Source organism: Cariama cristata, unplaced genomic scaffold (assembly GCF_000690535.1).
Source record: "Cariama cristata isolate BGI_N322 unplaced genomic scaffold, ASM69053v1 scaffold13257, whole genome shotgun sequence".
In the NCBI taxonomy this organism is placed as follows: domain Eukaryota; kingdom Metazoa; phylum Chordata; class Aves; order Cariamiformes; family Cariamidae; genus Cariama; species Cariama cristata.
The window spans coordinates 6,190-32,920 of NW_009626152.1; the positions used below are offsets into that span (position 1 = coordinate 6,190).

Consider the following 26,731-nt stretch of genomic DNA (forward strand, 5'->3'; position numbering starts at 1 on the left):
TTTAAAACTTCTTCTCAGGGCCTCCTGGGTTTGGTTTGGGCTCTGCTTCCACCTTCCCTTCCTGTCCCCTTCGGTCCGTCCTTCCCCACATCCCAAATCTAGGCACCTTCTGAGGCTTTTCCATGCAAAATGCTAACTTTGTGCCTGCCCTTGCCTTGCAGGTTTCCAGCGCTAGTTCCCAATCTCCCTCCCATGTCAAAAAAAAACCCAACCCTAAACCCAAAACAAACCCTAAAACCCTTCCAGAGCCCAATTCTCCAGACCAGAAGGGGACTCACATGTGACACTGGGAGCGTTCCAGCTGCTTGCCAACCCAAACAGACATTAGTCACTAAAAACGTGGAGGCATCAGTCCCCGCTCGGAGCGAAGTACAGAGCAACCAGTTAGAAAGGCCAAGGGCTGGCTCCTCCTCTTCATCACATGCACGTTCCCAAAGAGAGGAGTCGTCGTGCCCTGAGGATCAGTGCATGCACATCGGCAGAAGTCCCCTGACCGTCCGCACCCAGGGTAGGCTCAGGACGATAACCATTAAAAGAGCTACCAGCGCAGGCTTGGGGAGAGGCTGGCACCACTCCCTTCACGCTGCTGGGTACGGCAAACGTCCCCCACGTGTCAGGGTACCTCTTCCCTCCCTGTCCCCAAACCCTGCTCCATCTGGCCCTGCAGTCCCATCTTCCTCGCCGTGACTCTTCCACCAAGGCCAAAGATGGAGGGGCTGCTGCCCAGGACCCCTTTTGGGACAGTCAAAGATTAACGTCCAAGGAGTGACTAAGAACAGGGATCTTGCCTCAGGAGTTGACAGCAAGTGCAGGAAGAGCGGCAGCAGCCAGGATGGGGGGAACACAGTCCTGTTGTGTTCAGTGGAAGAGTTCCACCAACAGCACCATCAGGAGCAGTTGCAGCCAAGAGCCAAACGTCATGGTGGCCTGGCCCTTCTGGGACATGAACCTGAGCTGGTTGACGAGGCGTTCCTTCACCAGAGCCTGCTTGAAGCCATCCTCCTCGGAGATGCAGACGTAGTGGCCATAGTGAATGTGGCTCACATTCTGGATGAAGTGGAAGCAGTCCTGCTGGGGGTGGGTGGTGTTGCATGTCTTGATGAGGCTGTCATTGTGGTACCAGTTGTAGGTGGCATAGTGGGACTCGATGGGACAGTTGAGGTAGTAGCGGGAGAAAGGGACAACTGCGATGTTCTGATAGTCATCTAGGGGAAGAGATTGAGAAGGGAGGATGAGACAGGCATGTCCAGGAACCAGAGATTCCCTCCTCCCAAGTCTGGAGGGAAGAACAGTTGGGTCGATGGGGACATGTTACACAGCCATTTAACAATGGCAGGGCCTGATCCACGTCTGGTGAAGTCCATGGGACTCTTCTCCCAGGACATCAGCAAACACAGCTTAAGCCCTCTCACCCAGCTCAGAAATACACTATCTAGCGATTAACTCTGAGCTCAGACTTGCTTGGTGTGTTGGTTTCAGCACAATCATCCCCAGTTCCCCAGCAAGGAGTTGCAACACCTTGCTCAATCCATACAAAGACTTGAGAATCAGTCACCCTGCCCCAAACACCCCCTGGATACGAGCCTACAGCTCAGAACTTTTACATACCTTCCTTAACATCCCCCTTTTGGCACTTTCCCTGCCATGCATCCAGGTTCAGGTTCTGACGCACCTCCCTAGCAGATGGGAATAAGTATTAACAAAGAATTAATGTCAGGGAAGCAGCACTTCAGGGCTAGGAAAGGAATCGCCCATAGAAGATGCAGTGGATCAGATAAGGAAAAAAGTTTAAACATCTGCTATTAGCTGGGTAGGCAAAAACACACCCCAACTTAGGAGGTTGATGGATGATAAATGTGAGACCCAGCAACTCACCACAATCAACTGCTTTAAACAGCATCACAACCAGCAGAGCACGCACATTTCTAACAGCACAAGAGGGGCTGGGTGCCCAAAACCCATTGAACTCTCCCTCTCCAGAGCAGGGGCGCTGCGGGAGGGACAGATCCCTGCAGAGGCACAGTTTTTGGGGACAGCACAGATGTCTGCGCTGTTACTGCCTGGACACGATGGGCTCTTCTCTCTCTGTGATGGGAAGATGGCCTCAAAACCACATGTCCCCGAGTCAGGAAGGGGAATACTGAGGGTCTGGGTATTTCTCACATGAAAGCAACCAGCTGACGGTGATGGAGAAACAACAAGCTGTCGGCACCACGTACCTCTTTAGATAAACCGACTGACAACTCCCATTGAACCACCCGCAGTATGGGTCCCTCGCCAGCAAGCAGCTGTCACAGTTGTTGCGATACACCCTGCACATGTCCATGGGTATCTCCATGACTTTATTTGTTGAGCCGACATACAGCATCGCCTGTAGGAGGGAAGCAAAGGGGTTGATCATCTCGGCACTGCGTCCCAGTGCCACCTGACAAGCGTGCAGTGCTTCTCCTGCTTATCCTTCACTGTGATAGTGGGGTGGTTTTCACCAGTGGGGCTGGTAGGTCTCCAGGCAATGCAGTATCATGGGAGGGGAAGCAGCCATCCTGATCCCACCAGCCCTGTGTATAAGTAAGTTTGCTCCATCAGTGACAGCAGTGTTGTCACCTCCAGGATGGAGCACCAGCGCTGTCTGACAGCTCATCTGCCAGCAAGGCTGGGCAACGAGAGGGAAACCGCAGGGGAAGGAGAACCCTGTGCTGGGATTTGGCCCAGGGAGCAAACAGCCTCGTTCTTCCCTCACCTTCAGAGAAGAGGAGGTGTCCAAAAAGCTCTGTTGCCCACTGACCACACAGAGAGTTACCCAGGACTGGGGATATCAGCCCAGCTGTTAGGATTTAGCAAAGCACACTGCAGGACCCCCCACAAGCCCACCCAGAGGCTGCTTTCGGATCCAGGGTCCATCTGTTCCTGCCTCCCCCGCTGCCTGCTTTTAAAAGTTACAGCCTGACCCACTGTTTTCCTCTCTATGGAGCAGGCAGAGACCCACCCTCTTGTGGTCCAGGATCATGGACTGTATTGGGTCCTTCTTTGGGAAGACCTGGAGCTCCATAATGTTCTGCACCCCGTCTGGCAGCTCCACAATCTTGTGGATGGATCCCTTGTCTAGAAAGAAAGAGGGGAGAGCCCTGATGAAGCATGCTGAGAGCAGAAAGGCAAGGCAGAGGGGCTGCAGGCATGGGTGGGGAACCAGCTCTGCCTCCAGCCCTCACTGTGGCAGACAATAGCCACTCTGCAGAGCCAAGCTTGACTGGATTCCTAAAACCAGCCACCCAGAGAAGACAGGACCTTTCTCAGAAGGAGCCTGCTTGGTCTGCTAGGAAATCGTCCCCCAGACAGTAGCGTTTCCCACAGCACAGCCTTGTCATCCTCCCAGCCAAGAGCCACAAGGAACCCATTTCCCACCGCCCTTGGGGACCTGGCTGTGCCTGCTTTGATCAGCTGTGCTGTAGCGGACTCAGCAAGAAAAACCAACCGCTCTCGAGTTCCCCTCCGCTTTGATCACTGGCCTGTTCTTGCGAGAGCCTCAGCTCACTGCTTGCCTGAGGCTGAAACTTAGGGTTTTGCCTTTCTGTTTCTCTAATTAAACTGACTCCCCTCCCCAGTTAAACGACTCCAAACTGGTGATTTAAGAAAATGAGTCAGTTTGGTGGAGGGGTGGAAAGGTAGATCCTGAGGGAGCCGGGCTCAGTAATCCTCATTTACCCTCTTTTAGTACTTGTATGGTTTCCCTCTCCCAAACAGTTGCTCCCTTCTCCACCATCAACCAGGGGGAGATGAAAGATGTGACCTCAGGTCAGGCAGGGATTAGGACCCCCAGGTGTTGGTCCTTGCCTCCGCGCCTGCCCCAGCGAGGGCAGGCAGCTGCTCTGCCAAGCCCTGTATCCTGGAGCAAGCTCCCTGGCAGGACTCTGCAAGGTGTTAGCTGCATTTAAGCTAAGGCTTTCGGCAAAATAAGAACAATCCGAGCATGCGTGGGCCCTAATCCAACCCAGGCCACCTACTGAGAGCCATCTGCATTTTTTTAATCACAGATTAGGAAACAAAAGCCCCAGAAAGTCCCTCCACAAGTACCAGTGAACAAATCCCAGCAGAGTGCAGAAAAAGGGATGAGCACAGCTGCAGGGAGCAAGCCCGGGGAGGTCAGCAGGCAAGAGAGGGAAGCGTTGGGTTAGGGACCTTTGCACCTTCTGGGCAGTGAGTAGCTGCACTGCATGGGAATGCAGGCAGCTGCCTGATTGAGCTCGCCAACCTTTTGCTCTCCATCCTGTTCACCTGCAGCTGAATCGCCTTGGCCCAGCTCTGCAGCATCTCCGGCTGCCCCCGGATCGCCAGCTGCTGTGATCAGCCGGCTGTGTCTCCAGCCAGAGGTGCTGGCCCTGCAGGAAGTCTGCGCTGCTGCAGTAGAGCAACCAGGGACAGGAGATGACAGAGTGGGTCCCTTTGCAAAGGATTTCTGCTTGACAGTGTAATGCTGCACCTGGGGAGAGCTGTGCTACCCCTCCCTTGCCCTAAAAACACTTGGCCTGAGACCTACCACAGGCTGAAGCAGTCCAACTGGGTAAATCCCATGTGCGGGGATTCTGCTTTCAGCCTGTCTTTGCCTATGCAAGCCAAATTGGATGTATTTAGCTGTACTGGGACTTGGCAGCTCTTTTCTGCTTGACAAACATATGCCAAGCTGGGAACACAGCCCCTTGCTTCACTCTGCATTGGGGGTCTCATCTGCTTCCCTTGGGTTCCCTGCCCTTGAAGGGAAAGCAAACCCCGGGGAACTCCCAAGGGAATGGTTCCCAGTACCTGTTGCCAGATAAAGCACATTGTAGTGGCGTCCGTCACTCGCAGAAACCTCATGCACCCCGATCTTCTGGTAGCGGTGCTTGTTGTGGAATAAAGGGCTCTTGGTCGGGGAGAGGGGCTCCACTCGGTCCTCCACCTCTGGGTGGCTGTCAGCTATCTTGAAGGTCTCGCTCGGGGTGTGCTGTCCAGAGGCAACGCACTGCAGCAAGATGGGATAAAAGCCACCGTCAGAGTCAGACGGGTCCCTGAGGATGAGGCTCAAGGGCAGGAGAGCAAGGCAGGGCACAGCCCAGATACCTCAGCCCAGAGGAGGATGCCCAGGCACGGCACACAAGCCTGTCCCCGGGGGTAACCACAAGCCCTGGGGCTGCTGTCACTGTGCTCGTGCCAAGTCCTACCAGCGATCTCCCCTGCAGAAGTCGCAGTTTAGGAGCCTCACACCCTGTCATCACCCAAGAGGTTTAGGGGAGCCTCCCCGACCCTGCTGTTTGCTCCCAGGTCACTGGTGCACCTGTAACCCCGGGGCTGGGCTGCAGGTTGCCTCAGTGAAAAACCTGCAGGGTTAGCAAATATAAGGCAAGACACTGTCCTCCAGTTTCACACAGGAGAGCTCACAGACCTGTTTGCCAAGGCACGTAAGAGCCTGTCTCCCCCTGCTTTCTACGAAGGCACTGGACCTTATCCAGCCTCCTTTTGTATCCGGCAACAAAGCTCAGATCCTTCCCACAGTGCTTACAACCTTCCTTGCTGCCCCAGCTCTCACCTGGCTGCTCAGTGGTGGGACTGTCCCCTCACCTGCCCAAACTACTCTGACAACTTCAGTGGCAGAGCAGGGACCAGCTCTCCTGGCCTCGGGAGGCCTCTCCACTTCATGTGAGCATCTTTTATCACTCACTCACCTGCCCAGGTTTGATCTCTGGGTTGGGACCATTATAGCCTTTGAGTTTGGATGTCCGAAACACATTGTCAATGTCCCCAAAGGAATAGACACAAACAGCAGAGCTTCCCCTGTGGGCAACGAGACAAAGAGAGGGTCAGGGAGACATGTGGCCGTCACCCCTACAGCTGGGGCATGGCTGTGGGCATCCTGTCTTTGCTGACCACATCCACTCTGGCTGTTTTCCACCCACGTGCCCACCAGAGAGACTAAAGGGCTGAAAGAAAGGATTTGGCCCCATGGGACAGGACAACCCCCTGTTTTGCAAAAGTCCTCACCAGGTGTTTGTGAAGAGCCCGTAGACTTTGGAGTGCCGCCAGTTACTCGCAGGGACAAAGAAAACATCTTGCAACCAGTTGAAGTTGCCCTTGGTGACTGGGTCGACACAAATCAAGCTGGCCTTCAGGAAGGTGGTCCACTTGGAAGCAGAGAGGGAACTGGTTCCCCCTTTATCTTCCTGGGCGAGAAGGAAAGCAGGGAGTCAGGGTTTGGCAGAGAAGAACATAAAGTGCCCCCTGTCCAGCATCTTGGATGGATAACTGGGGGATGCTCCAGAGCTATAGTTGATGCTGGTCACTGCAATCACCATGTACTTCTCTAACATCCCAGTGAGAGAGAACAGGGCTTTCTCTCCCCTACAGGCAAGATGGGAGCCAGAAGACGGAAAGGCCAAAAGACATGGCCATACCCCACACACACACTCTGTGGCAGAGGAGAGAATTGAGCCAGAAGGGCTAAATCATGTGCCTATAACACCAGGTGAGTTGGCATGTCCATTTGCCACCCCTGTAACACTCTTGCCTTCCCACCATACACTGTTCCTGTGGTACCTTACATAGCTGGGCCACTCGGGAGATGTTTCTAGGGGCCTCAGGACTCTTGTCTGGGTTGTCTTCACGAAAGAAGTAGTAAATCTTGTCCTGGTGAGGCTCTTCGTGCCTTAATGTGGTGGCTTTGACAAACTGAGGGTCTGAAAAGGGAAGTGAGCCATCAGAAAACCTTGGCCTGAACACACACATTTCATCTGAAAAGCCACCAGTGAGGACCAAACCAGCATGCTCTGCAGCTAACCACTCACCGTCAGACAAGATGAGGAAATGCAAACACCATCTGTGCTCCAGGCAAAGGACAGGTCCGAGCCCATCCTCTACACGGTGCATCGCACTAACAAATGCTCTTGATGTGCCACCTTCCCAGCGGCTTCCCCTTCCTCTCCCTCCTGCCCTACTCCATGCACCAATTCCTTCACGGCCAAATCCCCAGAGCCCATTGACGCCTCAGCTGCTTAGCAGCAAAGGAAACCCATTCTCCCTTCTTGCGCAGCAGAGCTGTTATCATAGAGGAAAGCTCCCTCAGCGGGAGCAACCTGCACTGGTGTTTGTGTTTGCTGTGGAAAACCCAATGATGCTCTTCCTGTTAATACACCACTGCCATAAAGGGCATCCCCAGCAGCGGCAGGGTCTCTCTGAGCATCGTTAGCTGGCGTTCCCAGGGCAGGGAGTTCTGTCTAAGCATGGGATCAGCCTCACAGCTCTGGGTCTAACAGTTTTGTTTGCTGGTGCCTCGGTTGCCCCCTCCCTTGCCCTGCATACACAAGTTCTGTTTTGCCCTGGTGTCATTTTGATTTGTTTTCTTCTTTGGTCAAGGGTTCAATAATCTCCCATCTCCCAGTGTCACTGGGGAGGCTTGGGGGAAGGCAATGTAAAAAGCTCATGGAAATTGAGGAGGGTCCTTTCTCTCTGTTCCCCACCCTGTCCCATGCACAGTCCAACATGTTCCTGCCTCAAGGTCTCACCCTGGCTGGGGATTTGGAAAGAATCACTGCCTGGAGTGGAAGTTGTTCTTCCTGTTTCCACCACTGCACAGCAGCTGATGGGCACCTTTACACAACCGTATTTCCTTCCAGTATCTGACAGGGGACTTGCCACCCATTTCTCTCCATTTCCCCATCTTCTCATCCTGAGCAAGAGTAACTCACTTGTCAATTGTTTTGTCTCAGAAGCAAAGAGGCGAAATTCCCCCAGCTGGTAGCAAGAGAGCTGGAGGGAGCTGCTGGGTCTCTCCTCACTGGCATTGTGGACGGGGACCAGATCAGCCCTCTCCGCAGATCTAGGGGTGACTGAACCCAAACCAGAAGCTCTGGAGCTACACCCCAGCTGGGCAGAGAGGATGTACCCCTCCAAGCTGTGCTGTGTACTTATAGCCTACAGTTGTGGACTGACAAAGAGTCCAACTTATCTGCCTGGTGGGGGAAAGTGGCAGGTCCCAGGCCTTCAGGATCTCCCTTCTACTTACTCTGCATCACTGTGTCGCTTGTGTAGAGCTCTCCGCCTCCTCTCACTCGACGGAAGCGGGGTATCTTGCCGTTCTGCTGGCTCTTCTTGATGGTGGAGTAGATGTCATGACCTGTGGGATAGGAAGGCTCATTTGCAGCAGGCTGTTTCCGGAGAGGGCAGAAGGGTTTGTGAGAAGAAAACAAAGAACCAAGAACTTTCTAGGCACATGGACTCACAGAGATGGTGGATACAGGTCAAGAAACCCAGTCCTCACTGCCTAGGACTGAGCAGGCCTGACAGGATTCCCCTAATCCTTTTCATTGAAGAGTCTCAGGGACAGATTCTTGCTCTACCTCTGGGAAGGATCCTCATCTGTCCCTCTGTCAGGTCTAGAGCAGGGGAGATACTGCAGGACCCTCCTTCCCCACTGTTTCCATTGCACTCTACCCTCCCACACAGAGACTCAATCCCCATGCCTTGGACAGGAATAAACAACCTTGTGCCATGCTCTGTCCTAGAAGGATGTGCATTTCGATGAGGCAAAAGCAAGAAGTGCTAAGCCCGATCGCCAACTACAGCAGAGGGACAAAGCCCTTGGAGAAGCCACAAGGTGCTCCTTTTTGTTACAGACAGCCCAGCCTTCCTGCACAGCACTACCACTAAAAATATGTCAGCAGTCAGACTTACCATCAATGACAACGAGGGTATTCGAGTCAGGGGTGAAAGGAGCAATACCTCTCCCATCCCACGATGTGCTCTCCTTTCTCTGCGTCTGGGTAAGGACAGAAATGGTCCCTAAGTGTGATCAGTTCAGGGAAGGCAGAGGAGTCAGGTGCCCACACCCACCCGTGGGGCAGGAGGAAAGCAGCTCTCCTTGGCTGGCACAGCCCAAATGAGGGAAGGATGCAGCTCATTGTCGAATGGGCCAGGCAGAGCCCCTGCTAAAGGCAGGAGGTGAGAAGAGGTGGGCTATGACAAGTGAGCCCAGAGGTGGCATGTGCAGACCTCTGCTCGGGCAGGTTGTCCCATGCTGTCACGATAAGCTCCTCGAGGGAGCTGGCATTTGGGCATTTCAGAGCACTCTGAGAAGGAGGGGTGATCAGGGCACCATTTTACAGGTGCAGATAGCACAAAAAAAAACAGTAAGTGCTTTGCTCTGATCCCATCACAGGTGGCCAAAGCATACCAAGTTCCAGCAGGTGGGAGCGCAGGCACCAGTTCCACACACCAACATCCCGTCTCCGTACTTCTCCACTAACGTGAGGTAATTTTTATTGTCCTCCTGCAAGAGAAAGAAGAGGAGCATGAGCAGCTGTGAATGGCAGAGCACAGCTCCACAGCTCCAAGCCCCAAGCCCCTATCACTACCAAGCACACTGCCACATGCTTTTTAAGGGGTATTAAAACCAGAGGAGGAAAATAGCGTCATCTCATCTGATCTCTTGCTCTGCAGGTACTGGAGGCCTTCACCCAGACAGAGCATGTGAGGAGCATTCCCCAGCAGTCCTTCAACCAAAGTCCTCCAACCCTCACCCATGTTCCACATGTTGTTCCATCACAGGTAGGACCTACCAAACTCCCAGGCATCATGCACTGTCCTTCATTTTTCACCAGGAAGTCTTCCTAGGATAAAAGTGAAAGAGATATGCTTTAATTCCTTCCCTCTAAAAGCCAGCTGAGATGGGCTCAGCCCCATGCACTGCATGCTAGTCACTCTCTTCACAAGAAATGAAGCAAGCACGTTGGTGGTAAGGTCATTAAACACTACATCGCAGCCCTTATCCCCACCTCAGCATTCAAAAACCCTTGGGGAGACTGGGCTGGATCTCTCAGGCCCTCAAGGTGATGGGGAGAAGTGGGGATGCAGGGCCAAAGCAGCAGGCATGACTGGCAGCCAGCTTGGGCTGCTCTCCAAATGATTTCGAGAGAGGATCTGTTGTTGTGGGGAATGGGTGTTCAATAGTGGGTGGTGGTGTCCGAGGGTTGGGACACATAAACCACACTGTTTCTGGGAACAAGAAGGGAAGTATCTGGGCCCAAACTTTAGCAACCGACTTATTTGAGATGGACAAGAAGGGGTCATGAGAAAGCCAACTGGGGGGTTTTCCTGCTGTATTAACTCAGTGCCCAGCTGATCCAGAACTTCCTATTTTCGAGGAAAAGCAGTCTGGGCTCCGACAATGGAAAGGAATGGGAACATGGCTTCTCTCCAGTGACGTGAGTCCAAGCATCCCTTCTCACGCTAAAGAAAGGGTCTCTCACTGGAAAAATCCTCCCTCTGCAGCAGCAAAGACCTCAGGAGGATCACAGCCTGGGAAGAACCCACCCATGGCCAGTGTACGAGACTTCCTCCTTGCTGCAGCCATTCACCATACTGATGTTGTGGCTTCCCAGATGGATGGGGCAGGCTGGGCAGAGACCAGATCCTTCTAGACCTGACTTCACTGGTTGCAAAGACACTGAGCAAGGTATCTAGCATTTGGGTCGTGAGATGGATGCTGGACACTTTCTTATAGGGCTCCAGGGCCAAATCGGTTAGCAGAGCATCCTTACCGTGTAGTTCTCAAAGGTTGCAAAGTCATAGTAATAAAGCTTTCCCTCTCCCCCGACGTAGATGGCTGAGCTGTCTTCTTTATGATAGAAGACGGGGTATTTCTCACTCCTGGGAAACGCATACTCTTTCACACCTAGGAACAGCACAGAGGAGACACTCGTCAGGGGAACTGCAGCTGACTGCGGAGAGCACCCACAGCCAGCTCAGGTTGATCAACTCCCTTGCCATGTCCTCGGTGCAAGTGATGAGAAAAACAAGGACAAGGGGCTGGGGGCCCTCTGGGATGGCTGGCCCAGTGCCAGGCAGGCAGGGAAAGGCAGTTCCCAGGCTCAGAGCTGAGCTATTGTCCCGTTGAGCCCAGGGGACAGGAGAGCCGCACAATGAAGCGGTCTGGCCCCTGCAGGGCTGGTGACGGAGAAAGAGGAGGAGGAAGGAAAACTTCGCCGCAGGAGCTCTTGTAGGAGAGCAGAAGCTCAAAGTGACTTAGAACTGGCTCTGCAGCAGCCAAATGAGCGCTGCCTTCCCACCTGCTCTAATGGCTGAGTGCCTCCTGCCTCCCAGCTTCGAGATGAAAAATTCCCTCCCCTCCCTGGCCATGCTCTGACAACCACTTCAGGCAACTGCCTCGTAGATGTGGCTCCCGCACCCTCTTGCATTTGACATGCCTGCAGCTTTTTGTGCCCTGCTTTGGGACCTTGCGCATGCTTAATCGGAGCTGTGAGATCTTATCTGGTTGAATGGGAGAGGAGCTGCTGCTGCTCTGCCTTGCAGCTGGGGGTCATCAACGTCCCTGTGCCCACAGGGTAGATCATCTCCTGCCAGCCACAGCCCAGCATCACACCTCTCCTCACCAGCCCCTACCTGCACTGTCAGCATCCTCCCTCCAAGGGCCAGGAGGGAGGGATGGGATTTGGAACCCCCAGGCCAGAGCCCACACATGACAGGGGAAGGGTGCACGTAAAACCGCAACTCACGGGCTCCACGCCCCAGACGTGAACAAGAAGTGAGCTGCAAGACCTCGGACCTATGTCACAACTGGTTGCTGCAGATAGGAAGCTTTCCAGGCCCAGCTGAGAGGAAGAACTGCCTGTCCTCTCCTCTTTCCTTCCTCTTTCACCTTCTGGCTTTTCCAGCTCCTCTTTCCTAACAGTACCCTCCCTTCCCCTCTGTGTTGCCTGCTCCGGTGTGGGAGGCTGGCCCTGCACCACAGCGCAGTCGTGAGCCTCCTCCCCTGGGGCTTTTGCTGTCCCTCGATGGGCTCCGCTGGTCCGCATCCCTCTCCAGGATTGTGCAGCCACATCTGGGCGGCTTTGAGCAACCGCGCCAGGGCCCAGCTCCAAAGCAGGGTGCAAGGCACATGTGCGCTGCCATAGGCTACCCTGTCCCCTACCAAAGTTTGCAGCAATGACACGAGAGGGATTGCTCCGAGGAGGAGGAAAAGTCTCCGATCAGGACTGACCTCTGCTTAGCATGACAGGGCACTCCGTTTTCATCTCTCCCTCTTTTCCCTTTTCCAAAGAGGAGAGGGCCTCTCTCCTGGCAAGCGCTGCTGCTCCGAGCAGACAGACAAAGGCTGTGTCTGCCTCGGGAGCTGGCTGCCTGCACAGACAGGCAATTAATCAGTGGCACGTGTCCCTCTCTATTTATAGGGGCACTTGGCAGGACAGGCAAAGGACAATCTTTGCACAGTCCAGCACTCCCCTTCTGCCCGGAGCATGCTGCGCAGGGGTCCCGCCAAGGCTCTGCGGAGCCGAAAGTAAAAAAGACTTATTAGAGGTCACTGGGGCTACTGAACGCCTGCTTGATTTGCGGCTTTTTTTTTCCACTTCACTACGCGGGTTGCACCTCCTCAGGGTCTCTAATCCCTGCGGAGTTAAACAGCACCCAGCCAGCAAGGCTTTCCCATCACTGGCTTGGCTAACGGAGGATGCTGCCAGCCACCACCCTGTGATGCGAAACCCTTCCAGACCCACGGGCCACTGCTTTGCAAGGGCACCTCGGCCACAAAGAGAGAGGGTGGAGGTGTGCCATGGCACAGAAACCATCTCTGCCCTCCAGCCCGCAGCTTCTCCCTAATGCAACACCTCGGGGCTGCCCTTCCCCTGCACCGCAGGACAGAAGCCATGGCGCTGCACGGCAGTGGAGGGGTGGGATTCGGCAGTTGGGACCCTGCAGCTAAGAAAGCCTGGCTGGATGACAGTCCCTGCCCGCTCCCTGTCCCCTCCCCAGCCCTACCATCTCTCTTCTGTCTAAGGACTCAGAGAAACTCCCAAGCCAGTGCTTTGCCTGCTGGAGAAGCTGGCACTGAGTCTTTTCAGAATGATTGTGCAACTCATTGGCCTAAGTGGCCCTACAAGCGGGAAGCCAGCTGGGCATGCCAGCTAGCCCGGCGAATCTCATCAGCCATAGACTCAGTCTACGCTTGCCAGGGAGGAGAGGACTAATCCCCTTTTCACTATCCCCCTTCCCAGCAGTCTTCAAAATCCCCCTCTTGGCCCAACCTGCGGAGCAGGCAGGCAACAGCCCACGCACACGGGAGCCCCCAAAGCCCTTCTCCCCCATCCAGCTACCGCTGCCGGCATAACCCATCACCAACACGTCCCAAGCAGGTCTGGCTGGACTTCAGCAAACTTTGCTCTTGTTTTCAAACCTCCAGCCCAGGCCCTAGATTTGCTGCTAATCCAGGAAAATACACACCTGTAGCCATTCCCCACCACTCTTCCTCCACCTCTCCCCTTTGCACACTTCAGTCCCACATGCTCCTACGACCTTTGGTTTCATTTTGAGGCTTTTTCGCAACACCTCCTCTTTCTCAAGCTCAGCTTAAGAGAGCTGTGCAACCTGCAAGGACACACTTCTCCCCAAACAGCCAGAAACAAACAAGCCCAAAACAATAATTTGGTTGGCGCCAACGTGTTATTTATCCTACTGCTCCCCGGGGACTGCACTGAATCACTAAGCTGAGAGTAAACAGCTCTGCTCGCCAGGGCCCAGCAGCGTGTTTGCGGCTCCAGCACTGATTTGACTTGATCCAGAAAGAAGCCTTTTAAAGGTGTTTCCATGAGCGGATGCTAGGGTCCCTCTGGCTCTGTATCAGCCCTCTGGCTGATCTGCAAAGCCCCTGCTCTGCCTTAAACAGCTCGGCTTGGGCAAGTGGTTTGGTCCCCTTCGCCTCTGCTTCTCATCCGGCAGGATCAGGGGGAGCAACCCTGCAACCCCAGATTGGGGACCTGGGGTATAAATGGCTTCAAGAGCGAGGGATGACAAGACAGAGGGTATCTAATGGCCCACACTACGCCTCCAAAGAAGGGGATATGCCTCTCTTAGCAAGTCCAAGGCTGCTTTTGACACTGCAGAGAAAGGCTCGCCCGCCTGGAAGAGGGAAGGCATGACCCTGCCATCACCCTCCCTCCAAAATCGAGTCCAGAGCTTCGGAAGACACAGGGCTCGTTTCCAGAGCCTCGCTAACCCCGCCAAGTCCCTTTGCCTGGCATTTACTGCAAACCCCACCATCAGTGCACAAATCAATGGCACAATTGTCAATTGAAATGCTAACCCTGGTCCTGAGAAATGAATGGGAGAAAGAGCAGCTTTGTGCTTTGCAGGCGAGATGGAGAGTACCACACCAGATTGAAAAAAAAAGAATAATATTAAATGAGAGAGAAGGAGGGAGCCCGGTGCATCTCGGAAGGATGCCTGCAGGGTGAGGTAACAGAGGAGGAGGGAAAGGAAGAGGAATGGATGAGATGAGGGCAGGGAGGCCCATCCTAAATACACAGAGCAACACAGATAACAGACAGAGCAATCCTGTGTCTCATCTAATCGGGTGAAATGGGTCTGCCTCCCTAGACGTGGTTTGGGCAAATCCAGCTTTAATGACACACCAAAGGGCTCTCTGTCTCCCTTTGGGTCCAGCAATCCCTTCAGAAAGGCAGCAAGAGCCTTGGCAGAGCCTGGCCCTCCCCAGCACCGTGACAAGGTCAGGTTCCCAGAGTATCCCAGAGCTTTGTGCACGGGGGGAGTGTGTCCCCCACCTCCAGAACAGATGTCCAACATAAGCAGTAGCATAGGCATGCAGCCTCATCGCAAGCAAATGCAACAACCCAGTTCTCATCCCGGTTGGAGGGCTGACTCAGCTACGGCGGTCCTTCTCCCCTCCGCACTTCACCATTCCCCGGTCTGGCAGCTGGCTTCAGCATCCCAGACATTCGGCTTAGTCACCAGCTTGCACGGCTCCCAGCACCAGTAGCAGGCGAGTCTTTGTCAGTCTACGATTCACTGGTGCTGGGGGAGGACTACACCTCCCTAAAATGGAGAGGATGGCTCGGATCTGCTCTGGTGCCAGCATTTTAAAATAAGGAACTGAAATAAAGCTTAGGAAAAAGAAAAAAGGAAGGACGACGAGATAAGAACCTGCTGCTTCTTGGGAGCAGTGCTGATGTAGACAAGAGGCAGGTCCTCTCCTTGCTGCTCATAAAACCCTTATAAGTGGGACCTCCCATGGAATATGAAGAGGGGAAGGCAGGTAGGGTATGGGGTTCACCTGCTCCACACCACAGGGCCTGTGCTGCGCCGAGCGGGGGAAGTTCCTTTAGCTAATGTGCCTGTGTTCTACCAAACTCTCCTGCTGCTGCTGCCATACGATGGGGACACAGGGCTGGGCCACTGGCCAAATGGCAAAACGGGATTTAAACTGGTGCAGCACCAGAGCTTGCCACCGCAGCGAATGCAGCCAAGTCTTGGGCATTGGTCTGCTCCCCAACGCACAGGCAATCCACCCGGCAGCCCCGGGAACTCTTCTTGCTATAACACATTATAACGCTGTCAGTCATCACCGTCACACATCCGAGCCTCCCCGCATGACGCTGATGACACTGCCACCTGCTCTGCTGCCCGTAGGTCTGGCAGCGAGCACGCTCCTGCCTGAATCACCGCACTGGTCGGATCCTTTCCTAGTTCCCGCCTTCGCCAAACAATTTCTCATTTCCTCTGTTTTATTTCTTTCTTCCTTTTTGAATAGACTGAATAGATTACGACCTTGATAGCAGCATGTCTCTGCCGCAATCCGACTGGGATTGGCTCTGACAACAGAAGGAAAAGCTGCCTTCTCAACGCTGACTCAAGGACTGGCAATGCGGGGAGGTCCCCTGGGTCTCGTCCCCTACACCTGTTCCAGGAGCCCTCACCTCCCAGCAATGCGGGCCTGGCTGTGAGTCAGGGCTGACTCCAGCCTCCTGCACATCACCCTGCTTTTGGGAACGTAAGAGCTGTCTCGACTCGATGACATCGATCTCTCTTCTGCTCCCACTTGCCCAGCGCACACAGGACGCATGACAAGCAGCCCATCACGGGCAGATTGACTGCTTTCCTTTAAGGGCCAGAAAAGTGATTCAGGTCCTTAGTCACGCACTTTGGGGTCAGGACTGCCAGTCTGTCCCAGCTCTATCAATTCGCAGTACAGTTCCAGTTTCACTATTCCCCCAGGCAAAATAGGGAGGGCGATGCCTGGATTTCCTACCTGCTTGGCCAGATACCAGCCCCAGGAGCCCCACCAGCAGACTGTCTCCTCTAAGGGGAGCATGGGAAGTCACAGCACCCACCCCAGAGGGATGGAGACACCCCATGGGGCTGCCATGGGTCCCCTCCACCCCTGGAAAGAGGACTGGACTGAACCACACCGCTCCCATCCAAGAGCCACACGCCGTCTGTCTCCCCAGCTCTGCCACAGATGCTGGCAAGAAGCCAAGCTGCATTTTTTTTTTTTTAGATGATCTATAAATTCCCAAGTTGAGACATTTCGGAAGGAGGAAGTATGCCTCCAGGGAGCTGCTCTGCTCACCGAGTGGCTAGGTTTTCCTTCCCCCGAAAGGGAGTAATGTGACACAAGAAAACCACAGTCGGGCTTGGGCAGATGCTCCCCAGAGCCCCACTCACCCGCCAGCCATCCCCTTCCCAGGGGACAGATGCTTGGAGCAGTCTGATGGGCTTCTGGAACCCAGCAGATCCTGCAGCAACAGGGTTTTTTATAGGAACAATTTGTCTCTAGATGAGAAGACCCAGGAGGGACACTCATGGGGGTGGTGGGGGGTTTGCTCTGACTTGCGATGGAATAATTGAAGGGTTGTGACTCGTAAGGTCTCCAATGCACCACTGGCCAACATGCCTCGTGGAAAATGATACGCTTTTGCGGGATGGGTTTCTGAGAAAGAGGTGAAAAGGTAATACAATGTGGGAAACCACTTCCTTCTCATTGCTCGTGAAAAAACCTGACCTCTTGTTCCCTCCTCTCCCCAGCTTACGCCAGCAGCACGCTGCTGAGGGATTTAGCTTCACCTCTCCCTGAGAGTCGGGGTCCTTAGAGCCACCTCTCAGCGCTGGGGAAGCAAAGGCACAGGCTGAATGATCACCCCACAGGGAACATCACTCGGTGTGCAGGGCAGCCCCACACCCTTTCCATTCAACCTATGCTCCAACATCAGTCATTTCTCAAAGAAAGCAAAATAAAAAGAGCAGAACCAATACAGCCCCATCCTCTATACATTTCTATCCAAGACCCCTAAGCGCTCTCTCCAAAGCCCTCCCAGGACCAAATATCATCCTTGTTCCCCTTTCACTCCCTCCCTGTCCCCTACCTATTCAGCTTGGCACAACATAGCAGACTGGGAGCACGGCCACGAGCTGGTGCCCATCAGCCTGGTGCCTGGCACGTCTCAGAAGGGGTCTGTGCTGCCTGCCTTCCCCTCCTGCTCTCCCCTGCCTTCTTTTCAGGATGCTTGCAGGAACCCCCCAAAACTCCTCTGCAGTATTAGTCTGCCATGGGCCAAAAGGCATTGGGGAGCAGCAGTGGAAACCAGACAACCAGCAAGAGTGTTAAAAATGTATTTTACTGAAGTGAGCCCAGACACAGGCACACGCACATGTGTGTCCTGCTCCTTAAAGCCCCAGTCGCAGGGAGCTCCACGCAGCTCCCAGTCGCAGGGAGATCCTCAGTTCGTGCCTATCATGAGCACCTTACATGGCAATCACGCTGCTTAAATCTCTCCTCTTCCTGCCCCAAGCACACAGCACAAGCAGGAAAACCACTGACGAAACACAGCTATGCTCATTTCTAGTATCAACCACCAAAATCCAAGAGCAGTCACCGGCTGTGACCAGCAGCTCTACAAAGGACAGGGTCTGGAAATCGGATCAAACAAGGTCCGTCGCAGGCATCGTTCAGCTCCTACATATTTCAGAACCGACACAGCCTCTCCCACCAGGGCAGGGATGGGCACTGGTCAGGTAGGGCAGCAACGCTGAGGTCAGAGCAGCTGCCTTTGCTTTAGCCAGACACTCCCACAGACGCATCCCAAGAGCATGTGTGTGCCCAGAAAGGATAAAGTAAAATGGTTTCCCAGCGAAGGCAAAGTGCTTTCTCATCAGTCCGGGGCAGGTAAAAGCCCTGACTGTCATTTTCCCATGGCCTCAATCCTGTAGGAAACGTTGCGGTTCAGTTCCTGAAAGCGGCAAGGCTGAGAGCGAGGGCTCAGGCTGTGCGCTGGTCTCCTTTTCGTTTTCCATCTGTGACCATTGTCCTTCACGCGGAGAACCAGTAAGCCCAGCATTGGGCGGCACAGGCAACCCACAGGAGGTTGGAGAGGATCAGAGGGACGTGTAGCCCTGAACCCTTGTTAAGGGGTGCATGCACTTGTGGGAAACCCAGAAGAAAGAGAGGTGTGAAAGCACGGAGGGGAGACATGCAGCTGGGAAGCCCACATTACTCAAACCCAGACCTGCCTGCCTTACACATTTCACTCCTCTTATTTTAACTTTGCAGCAAGTCAGAGCAGTGGGTTTAATCTCTTTGGTATTTCTCATCCTGCCTCTCCCCCAAGAGAGTTTGGAGACAAGCAGCATTTAATCATCTGCCAAGAAACCTCATGCTATTTTTTCCTCACACCCCTCCCCGACTGCTTCCGACTCCCTCTAAGCACCCCTCCAAAGGAAAGAGCAAGGCCACGGATATATCACTAACACGCACATCCTCTCCACAGCGGGACTTTTCCACCCTCGGCCAAGCTACATTCCCGGCTGCCACCATACAACACTGCTTGCCTTTTCTCTGGCTTCTTCCCCAACCACTCCTGAAGACCCTGCAATCACGGGGTACTCAGGCGGCTGCTTTCTGGTGCCCTCGAGAGACCTCTGCCATCAATAGCGAAACGCTCCGGAGCAGAGGAAACAATTCAGCCCACATTATCAAGGATATATCCTACAAAAGCTCTCAGCCTGCGTGCACTCCAAATGCCCGGGAGGGCCGCACCAGCACAGCAGAAAGGCTCAAGCTTGCACAGTACACTCTTAACTAGACAAATACGCTTTTTTTAGAGTTACACTACAGAAGGCAAATATTCTGGCGCATTAATGATTTCCACTCTATTTCTGGTAAGCTCCGGAGTGTCTTGGCAGCAGTATTCAGTGCAGAGGTGAGCTAGGGCAGGAAGAAAGAACGAAGAAAAACCCTCCCGGCTTGGTAACCCAGCTGCTGGGCATGGGCACGCCTGCTCAAAAGCTCTTCTGAGAGCTATGCAGCCTATATTGCCTTTGCAAGGGGCCTCCAAGCTGGAGCCAGAGCCGGCAGCGGTCCCAAACACCCACTCAGCAAGCAACAAAAGAGACCCCTAACCTGCAGCCGGGAAGGAACAAGCCTTGAATTCAAAGCCTCTGCCATCAGGCAGGGCTTCGTGAACACGAGCAGCGCTGCAGGGCTCCGTTTACCCTCTGAAGGCTCAATCCAGAGTGCTTCACGCTCCAGGAAGGATGGGTTTCTCCTTTTTAAACACAAAATGACTATATGACAGACACGGCAGTGTTCTCTATGCATGCTAACACGTTGCCAGTATCCCCCGGCCCCCACTGCATGCTCAAAATTATGCAGCACTGAAGCCCGTGCCACTGCAAAATGAGTCCAGAGCCTTTGATTTCACAGGTGAAGCTTGTCATCGAGCAGGTACGTTTTTCCCTACCAGCCCTGAAGCTGAGCTGCTTGCTGCACCCTACGGATTGCAGGTGCTAAATTTAGAGCCAGGTTTTGTTAGTTTCCGAAAGCCGTTCTCTGTAATGACAGTCCGGAGCTGTGCCATGTTACCGCTAGAAGCTGGGGAACTTTGGCCTGTGATTATGGTATTTTATTATACGGTCACTGGAACAACTGCAGAACAACAAAAGGACAGTTTTAGCAGGAAAGCTGCTAACTGGAGAGCACGGCTGCCCCTCCCACTACGAAGATTGGTTTCCAGAGACTGATTTATCATTAAAAAAAGCTTTCCAGGATAAAAATTGCCCTGAGCACCTCTATGAGCATCCACCAGCAAAACAGCCGCGTTACCTTTTAGCTTAATTGGCAGCCATCTCCTACCTCCTTGCTGCTGGTTAGGGCAGGGCAGCTGAGAAACCTTTCTCGGGCACATGCCCTCTTCTCCCAGCCCAGGGGTGGCTAAGCCAGGAGATGAACACAGGGTAAGGGGACCTGGGCAGTCCCCCACGGAGCCTCCAGCCTCTGCAGAGGTTTAAAGGTGAGAAGAAAGATCTGTGACTCTAGGGCAAGGATGACGTTTCAGTTGCCTACAGAAAACAGATGAGATGATGCATGCAGCAAAGGGACTTCCTCACTAGATTAGGAAGGGCCACGTCATGTTCTTTACAGCCCTCCCACCTGCTGCTGTAGGCTTCCCACCTCTGTAACAAGTATCAGCTAGGTCTCAGCCCTGCAACCGCCCGTGTTTGTGCCAGGGAAGGCCATGCAGACCTTCCTAGCATCCCCTTTCCGCCCGCTTGACCATCGCCAGCAGGAACACACAATATTCTTCTCACATCCATCTTTGGCTGCAGCACCACATTACTCAGATTTGGAAAGCCAAACCACCGCATTACAGTCAGTCGTTTGAAACCAGACGCTCAGATCAGGGTTTCCAAAACTTGCGTTGTCCAAGATACAAGCAAACCCATGGCCACGGTTGTTGTGAGCAGCTCAAGGGCAGGTGTCTGGCTGGGACTGTCTGTGCATTCCTCAAGGAAACTCCTACAGCTCCTTAAGTTTGCAATGCCCTCTCCCTCCCAGTAAATGCACGCCTGATAAAGGAGAATAATTTAACCCAAGTAGGTAATTAGATGTGGAGTCATTGCTGCAGGAAGATGCTGACATCAGTCAACAAGGTTCAAACTGGGGACTGGATATTTATAGCACTACAGAACCAGACCTGTCATTAAGGGAAATATTAGGTTTATTATACAAAGCCTGTTGCTCCAGACTTAAGCTGCTCTGAAATTAGTAGAGGTGGTAGGAGATGCTTCCACATCCAGCTCCTGTGGCACTCTTACAACATTTCTCCACCACACCAGCCACAGTCAGACACAGCATACTACACCAGGTGGAGCCGGGATTGAAAAGAGTGTTCAACAGGAAGAACAAGTCCTATTCTTGGAGCAACCAGGAATAGCCACACACTATCGGATGTAACTCAACAGGAGAGCGCTGTCTACAAAACAAGCAATTTCTTCCTTCTAACTCACCTCCCAGCCCTTTTTCTGGATACAAGCTTTTTTAAAAAGCATCTTGTACTCAGTACTTATATTTAGTTTGTACTCAAATACTCAGGCTTAGATTTAGTTTGTCCTGCTTTAAGGCATCCAGCCTGACTACGTCAATTACAGAATACCTTCCCAGGCCAATTTTCTGCAATTCTGATCCTGAATCAGCCCGAGGGCTGGCGGAGCTGGGCAGTGGGTCAGCAATTTGCATCTGGTTCTCTTTCCCAGCCCTGAGCAGCCACAACTACTATTAGTTCGCCCATGCTTGTTGTTTTTGTGTCACGCTCTTGCAACAGGAGGTAGTTGTGATTCACTCGGTTTGTTTGGTTTGTTTTTCTTTTTCAATCTGCGCAGAGCAAAAAATATTTTCAACCAACATTTTATGCTACCAGCATCACCCATCCTGTGAAAATGAGCCGTCTGCAGAAAATAGCATTGCCGAGAAAGTGAGAAGCTTTGTCCTGGAAATGCTGATGCTCCGAGAGCTTCATGTGAAACTGTCCTACAAAGATGTCTCACACTGGTGTGACCATGGCTCCTGAGAAAATGGTGCCGCTGTCACTGAGGAGTGAAAGCCGGTGCTAGCACTGCAATCTCTCATTTTGCCACCACTCCCCATCAGTACAAGTTCGGCCTCATCTCTGAGCAGCTCTCTTCTTCCTTTGCTAGTCGAACACAGCACCATTGCGCTGCTGGGCACGAAGAGCTCCTAGAAGAGCTCCTACAGCACTCAGAGATGTTTGCTGGCACCATTTTCCCAGGGCAAGGAGAGGGGGCTGAGCTTGGCAAAGCCCAGGAGCTACTACGGGCAACGCGGGCAATTTCCAGGAACTGCCATTTCAATGCCCCGCCGTGACCCAGGGCAGGCTACAGCAAGGTTACCCAGTTGAGGCAGCCAAGGGTCAAGTGTATAATCTTTCTTTTCCCCTGCAAGACTTGCTTATCTCCTGTGAGCTACACACCAGCTCAGAACCCATCCCCTCCAGCTTCCAGCCTCATCTGTTAATGAGAAAGAGGGGAATAATTATACTGGCAGACCCCATCCTACCCCAAGGTGTAAATGCAGCAGGTAGAGGAGGCTGTGAGTTTGTTACAGATCTACACACATGCAAGTAAACAGGGACAAGACAACCTTCAGCACGGCAGTAGCTAAAAATTATTCCTGGGCTGCATGAAAGGCCCCAGGTTACAGCAGCCTGAGCCAGCCCTCAGGCTCCTCGCTGTCCTCACTGCACTTCTCTGCTCTCCCTATGCTCGGTGACTTTCCGGTCATGAGACACTCAGCCTGGGATGCCACTCTCCCGCTCCGTACAGAGGGACTGTATCTGCCCGCTCTGTCACCCGGACAGCTCTGCCCAGCCCCAGGACACAGCGGTCTCCGTCTCTGCAGATGGATCAGAAGAGCAAACACAGTATCTGTGCTGACAAGCAAAAGCTCAGTGTGGGATGTGAACGCACCTTTGTCAAAGCAAAGCCCAGCTGGTCAGCGTTTAGTTCGAAAAATACAGGGAGGCAGGGGGAGGATGGAAATAAAAGAGAAGATAAGGAAGAACACAGTGTGCAAGGTTGAAGCACTTGCTTCTGCGCCAGCCCAGGCTGCTAAGGCTGAACTCACTCCCACTCTGCAAATTGCAACAGATAGGGAACTTGCCATTTACAATCTTCCTTCATTAGGACATCGGGGAGGGTAATAGCCAGGAGAGATCCTGACCCATCTGTGTGCTGGATCAGCTGCAAAGGGGAAGGAGGGGCAAAGTCCCTGTCAGTAAAAAGGATCTTAAGTACTTTAGATATGACCAGTGGTCTGGAGCTGACCTCAGCCCTTTGCTCCGAGTGTCTTTCCCCTAAGAGGAAGAAAACCTGCAGCCTCAGACATGCTTTCAAAAATAACTGCTTACCCAGCTGGACCCGAGAGCCGGCCACCTATGCCAGCTCCAGGGAGAGCTCCGGGGATCCCTCACCCTGCCTTTGGTGGCAAACACTCCCAGGCACATGTTGAAATTGGGCTGATCTTTGGGGAAAGCGTGTCCCTTCCTCACCTTCTCCTGCACTATGCTGTGGCATCAGGGAGGCAAAATAAAGGCAGAAGGGCGGCCGAGGCCTTGAGGCTGGATTTAAACACACTGCATGCGTAGAAAGACAGGCAGATCTGCAGAACACGATGCTCCAGCCACCCACTGCCCTGGCCCGATGCCACAAGTCCAAGTCCCCAGGACTGAAATTACTTAAATCCAGGAGCTCCAAGCACCAAGACAGGCCAACTCTGTTTCTTTGTCTTCAGATCTGAGTTCAGGATTGTGCCACCTAAGCCCAGCTACATTTTTTTCCCAGTTCGCAATGTCCCCTCACCTATTTCTTGCTATGAAACCAGACAACAAGGGACCACAGAGCAAAACAGCAGAGTAGTTCAGGATGCCTGCAAGGCCAGGGCTCTCTCCCTGCATCTGGTGTGATGCTGGTGAGGGGAGCAAGGCTGAGAGATGGAAGGGCAGCACTGCCCAGCACCAATTTCCTCCTCTCCCCCAGCACCACAGCCCAGGGAGGGATCCCACACACGTACTCTTCCCTCCTGGAGAGAGCTGGGCTCTGGCCAGCACCACAAATCTCTCCCTTCACCCGCAGGGCTATAACGTCTTGAGGTATCTTTGCTGAGGCTGCCATACCTGGTGCTAGTGATGGGCTGTGGCGTGTAAGAAATTTAATTATGTGAAGAGCTGCCAGCTCCCGCAGAGCCCAAGGCTGAGGCCAGCGCTGCACCACTGCAAACGCAGCATACCAGGCCCAGTCCCAGCATTAACACCCATGCAAATGTCCCGGACTGCCGCTCTTCTCCATCCATCTCCCAGCCTCCACGACCAGGGCTCGAGCCACAAACCCAGCCCGGCAACACCATCACCCCCATGGTGAGGGACAAGCCTCTGTACGCAGATGCTAACAGCAGCAGTGTGCTGACCTGCAGGTTTTACTGAAGATGCTGTGCTTGCCTTTCACTGTGTCTGGAGTATTGGGGAAGTTAGAGGGTTCCCTGTCACCCACGGCACCCTCTTTGCCCCTGTCCCATTTCTTCACCCTCCTCCAGAGTCTCCTCTCCACCCTCCTCTTCACCTACAGACCCACTTACTAAAGGACAGAGGTTATGCCAAGCAAAACGCAATCTGCTAAATAGGACACAGGACTGACTCTTAATGAGTGTGCCACACAGCCACTTCTGATTGATACCTCCCTGATTGAAGTCTCTCCTGGCCTGTGTCCCAGCTAAGCTCTCCAGAAAAAAAAAGAAAAAAGAAACAGAGATAAACACAAGCTGATCCCCTTGCAGGGAAGTGTCCTAACACTAATTGGCTTTGGTGTTTCTCACTGACAGATCCTCACTGTGCTCAGTGCCGGGAAAGCCACACTTTGACACAGATGCAGGGAAAGGCCAAATGACCACACTGCGTGTGCATGCCAAGCACAGCCCACTGAGAGAGGTGGAAATCAACCACTCCAGCCTTCTCTTCCCCCTCAGCACAGTTTTACTTCAGGACAGGCATTTCCAACCACACTAGACCCCAGCAATTTAATTTTTCCCCTTGCCTCCCCTAAGCGGGGCAGGGGAAACATCTACGGAGAAATGCGTGAGCCCCATCCTCTGTTCAGTCTCAAGGCTCTGTGCCTCCTCCCCAGCTTGCATCCCCTTTTCTGAGCCACTTCACTTGCCAGCCGATAAGACAAATGACACAATGCTAGGAGCAACCTTTCGCTGCCCTCCCTGCTGGTGTCTCCCCTCTTTGTGCGACAGACGTGGTGGGCAGAGGCCACTTTGGAGCCATGAACCCACCGCCCTTCCCTCCGCTCCCGGCCCTTCATCCGCAGGCAGCGATGGGCCTGAAGAAGGGCATAATAAATAACGGCAGAAGAATAACAGATGGCGCAGAATAAACCACGGGAAATTCGTGTCCTCTGAAGTTGTCGGCGAATGGGAAACACAGGAGCTGTTGTACTGCAGAGCAGCATGAGATCCACAGCTCGGCTGAACTCGCCGGCTCAGCCAAACACCAGAACTGCCGGGGACAAGACGAGGTCTTTTGTTAAAGCCTCCCTGGAGGGTATTAATCAAAAAGCTTGGAAGACACAAGATAAAACCAGTAAATGCTAGTCTGCTCTTTTCAACACATGAAGCTTGGGCTGTACTCTAAGCTTGCTCCCTGAAAGCATTTCTTTGTTCAGTTTCTGCTAATATTGGATCTAAGTCCTTGCGTGCCGTTTCAAACGTATATATTTTCTCAGAGAATAGAGATCTTCTGAAATATTTACTCACAGAACTTATTTGCAGCTAACAGGGTAAGTACAGCAGGTGAACAAGAAAATTAACTGTATTATGCAAATACACTTCTCCATTTCTCTTTGCAAGTTAGGGGAAATGGTAACTGTGTCTGTTTCAGGGTTTTTCAACAGCCTTTAATATACCCAGCTTGCAGGAAAATGTTTTCAGAATATAAAAAAGAAAGGACTCGACAAGAGAGGGATTTAAAAATTCAATGAAAAGCAATCAAGGCAGCCAAAAGCCCCCTCCTGAGATCACAGGCATTTCTGCTTATTTTAATGAGAGCCAAAAGTCTCCCCAAAGAGACCAAAGAAACAAAAAAAGATTAACTCTTCTCAAAAGACAAGACATAGGTAGAAAATAGATGGTGCAGGGAGTAGCTGTCAGCTGCAGACACTGCTGCTGCTGCATCTCAAGGTTGCAGCCAGCCGCAGCCCGGGACTTACCTTGCGGAGCTGTGATGATCCTGGGGTTCACCTTGGAGCGCCCCGTTGCCCACACGCCCAGCTGGCTGGCCCACAGGGCCATGAAGAGGGTAACGGGCAACCTCCTGCCCATTTCTACTTATTCAGCAAGCAGAGATCATGAGCTTGTGAGCCTGACAGCTGCATCGCTTGCTTTATACAAAAGAGTGGGCAGCAGCCAGCAGCCAATGACGGCAACAGGTGACACATTCTGACTTAAATTTCTCAGGGCTTATTGGGGACTCTAACTTCCGACCAAAAAAAAAAAAAAACACCCTTAAAAAAAAACCCAAAGTGACTCTTTTCATTTAGCACCTGAGCTTCAGCAGTTCGTACCTGCAGGTTTTGCTAGGGTTTTGGGTCCTTCTTTCTTTCCCCCCTGCCCCCCCCCGGCTCCTTCTGTAGGGGGAAGGTGGGAGTCTGATGGCTTTGTTCACCTTCAGGCTCTTGAGAAAAGCTGCAGCTGGCCCAAGGTTTGCAATCAACTTATCACAGAGACTTGTAAGAGGAATATTAAGGTTGATACGAACGAAAGAAGAATGAAAATATGTGTGTGTAAGAACCCACAAGCAGCAACAGCAGGCCAAGGGTGCTGAGACCGATAACAAAGGATTGCTGCTCCCAGTTGCTTAAATAGAAGGATGTGTTGAGGCCAGAAAGCCATGCTTGGATATTGAGGCAGCAGGAACAGCTCGCTAAGAGAAGATCCCGCTCTACCATCAGGAGGATGCGGCAAGGCTGCAGCATCTCTCATGTGCCAGCCTGCTAGTGGTACAATAAAATAATAGCAGAGGGCCACTCCTAGCAAAATAAAACACTGCCCAAAAAT

The 26,731-nt window shown here is 53.0% G+C and overlaps 1 protein-coding gene across 1 annotated transcript; it reads right to left on the reverse strand.

Annotated features, from left to right (window-relative positions):
- Positions 1-858: 858 nt before the first annotated feature.
- SEMA7A (semaphorin 7A, GPI membrane anchor (John Milton Hagen blood group)) lies at positions 859-25,996 on the reverse strand. Its single transcript, XM_009703906.1, has 15 exons — positions 25,885-25,996; positions 10,563-10,696; positions 9,582-9,632; positions 9,197-9,292; positions 8,698-8,782; positions 8,030-8,140; positions 6,565-6,704; positions 6,013-6,191; positions 5,697-5,805; positions 4,798-4,996; positions 2,987-3,102; positions 2,220-2,371; positions 1,609-1,676; positions 1,458-1,460; positions 859-1,205 (listed from the first exon to the last, which is right to left on the reverse strand). Exons 1-15 carry the CDS (start codon positions 25,994-25,996, stop codon positions 859-861), a joined length of 1,902 nt encoding a protein of 633 aa, XP_009702208.1.
- Between the last annotated feature and the right edge of the window lie 735 nt (positions 25,997-26,731).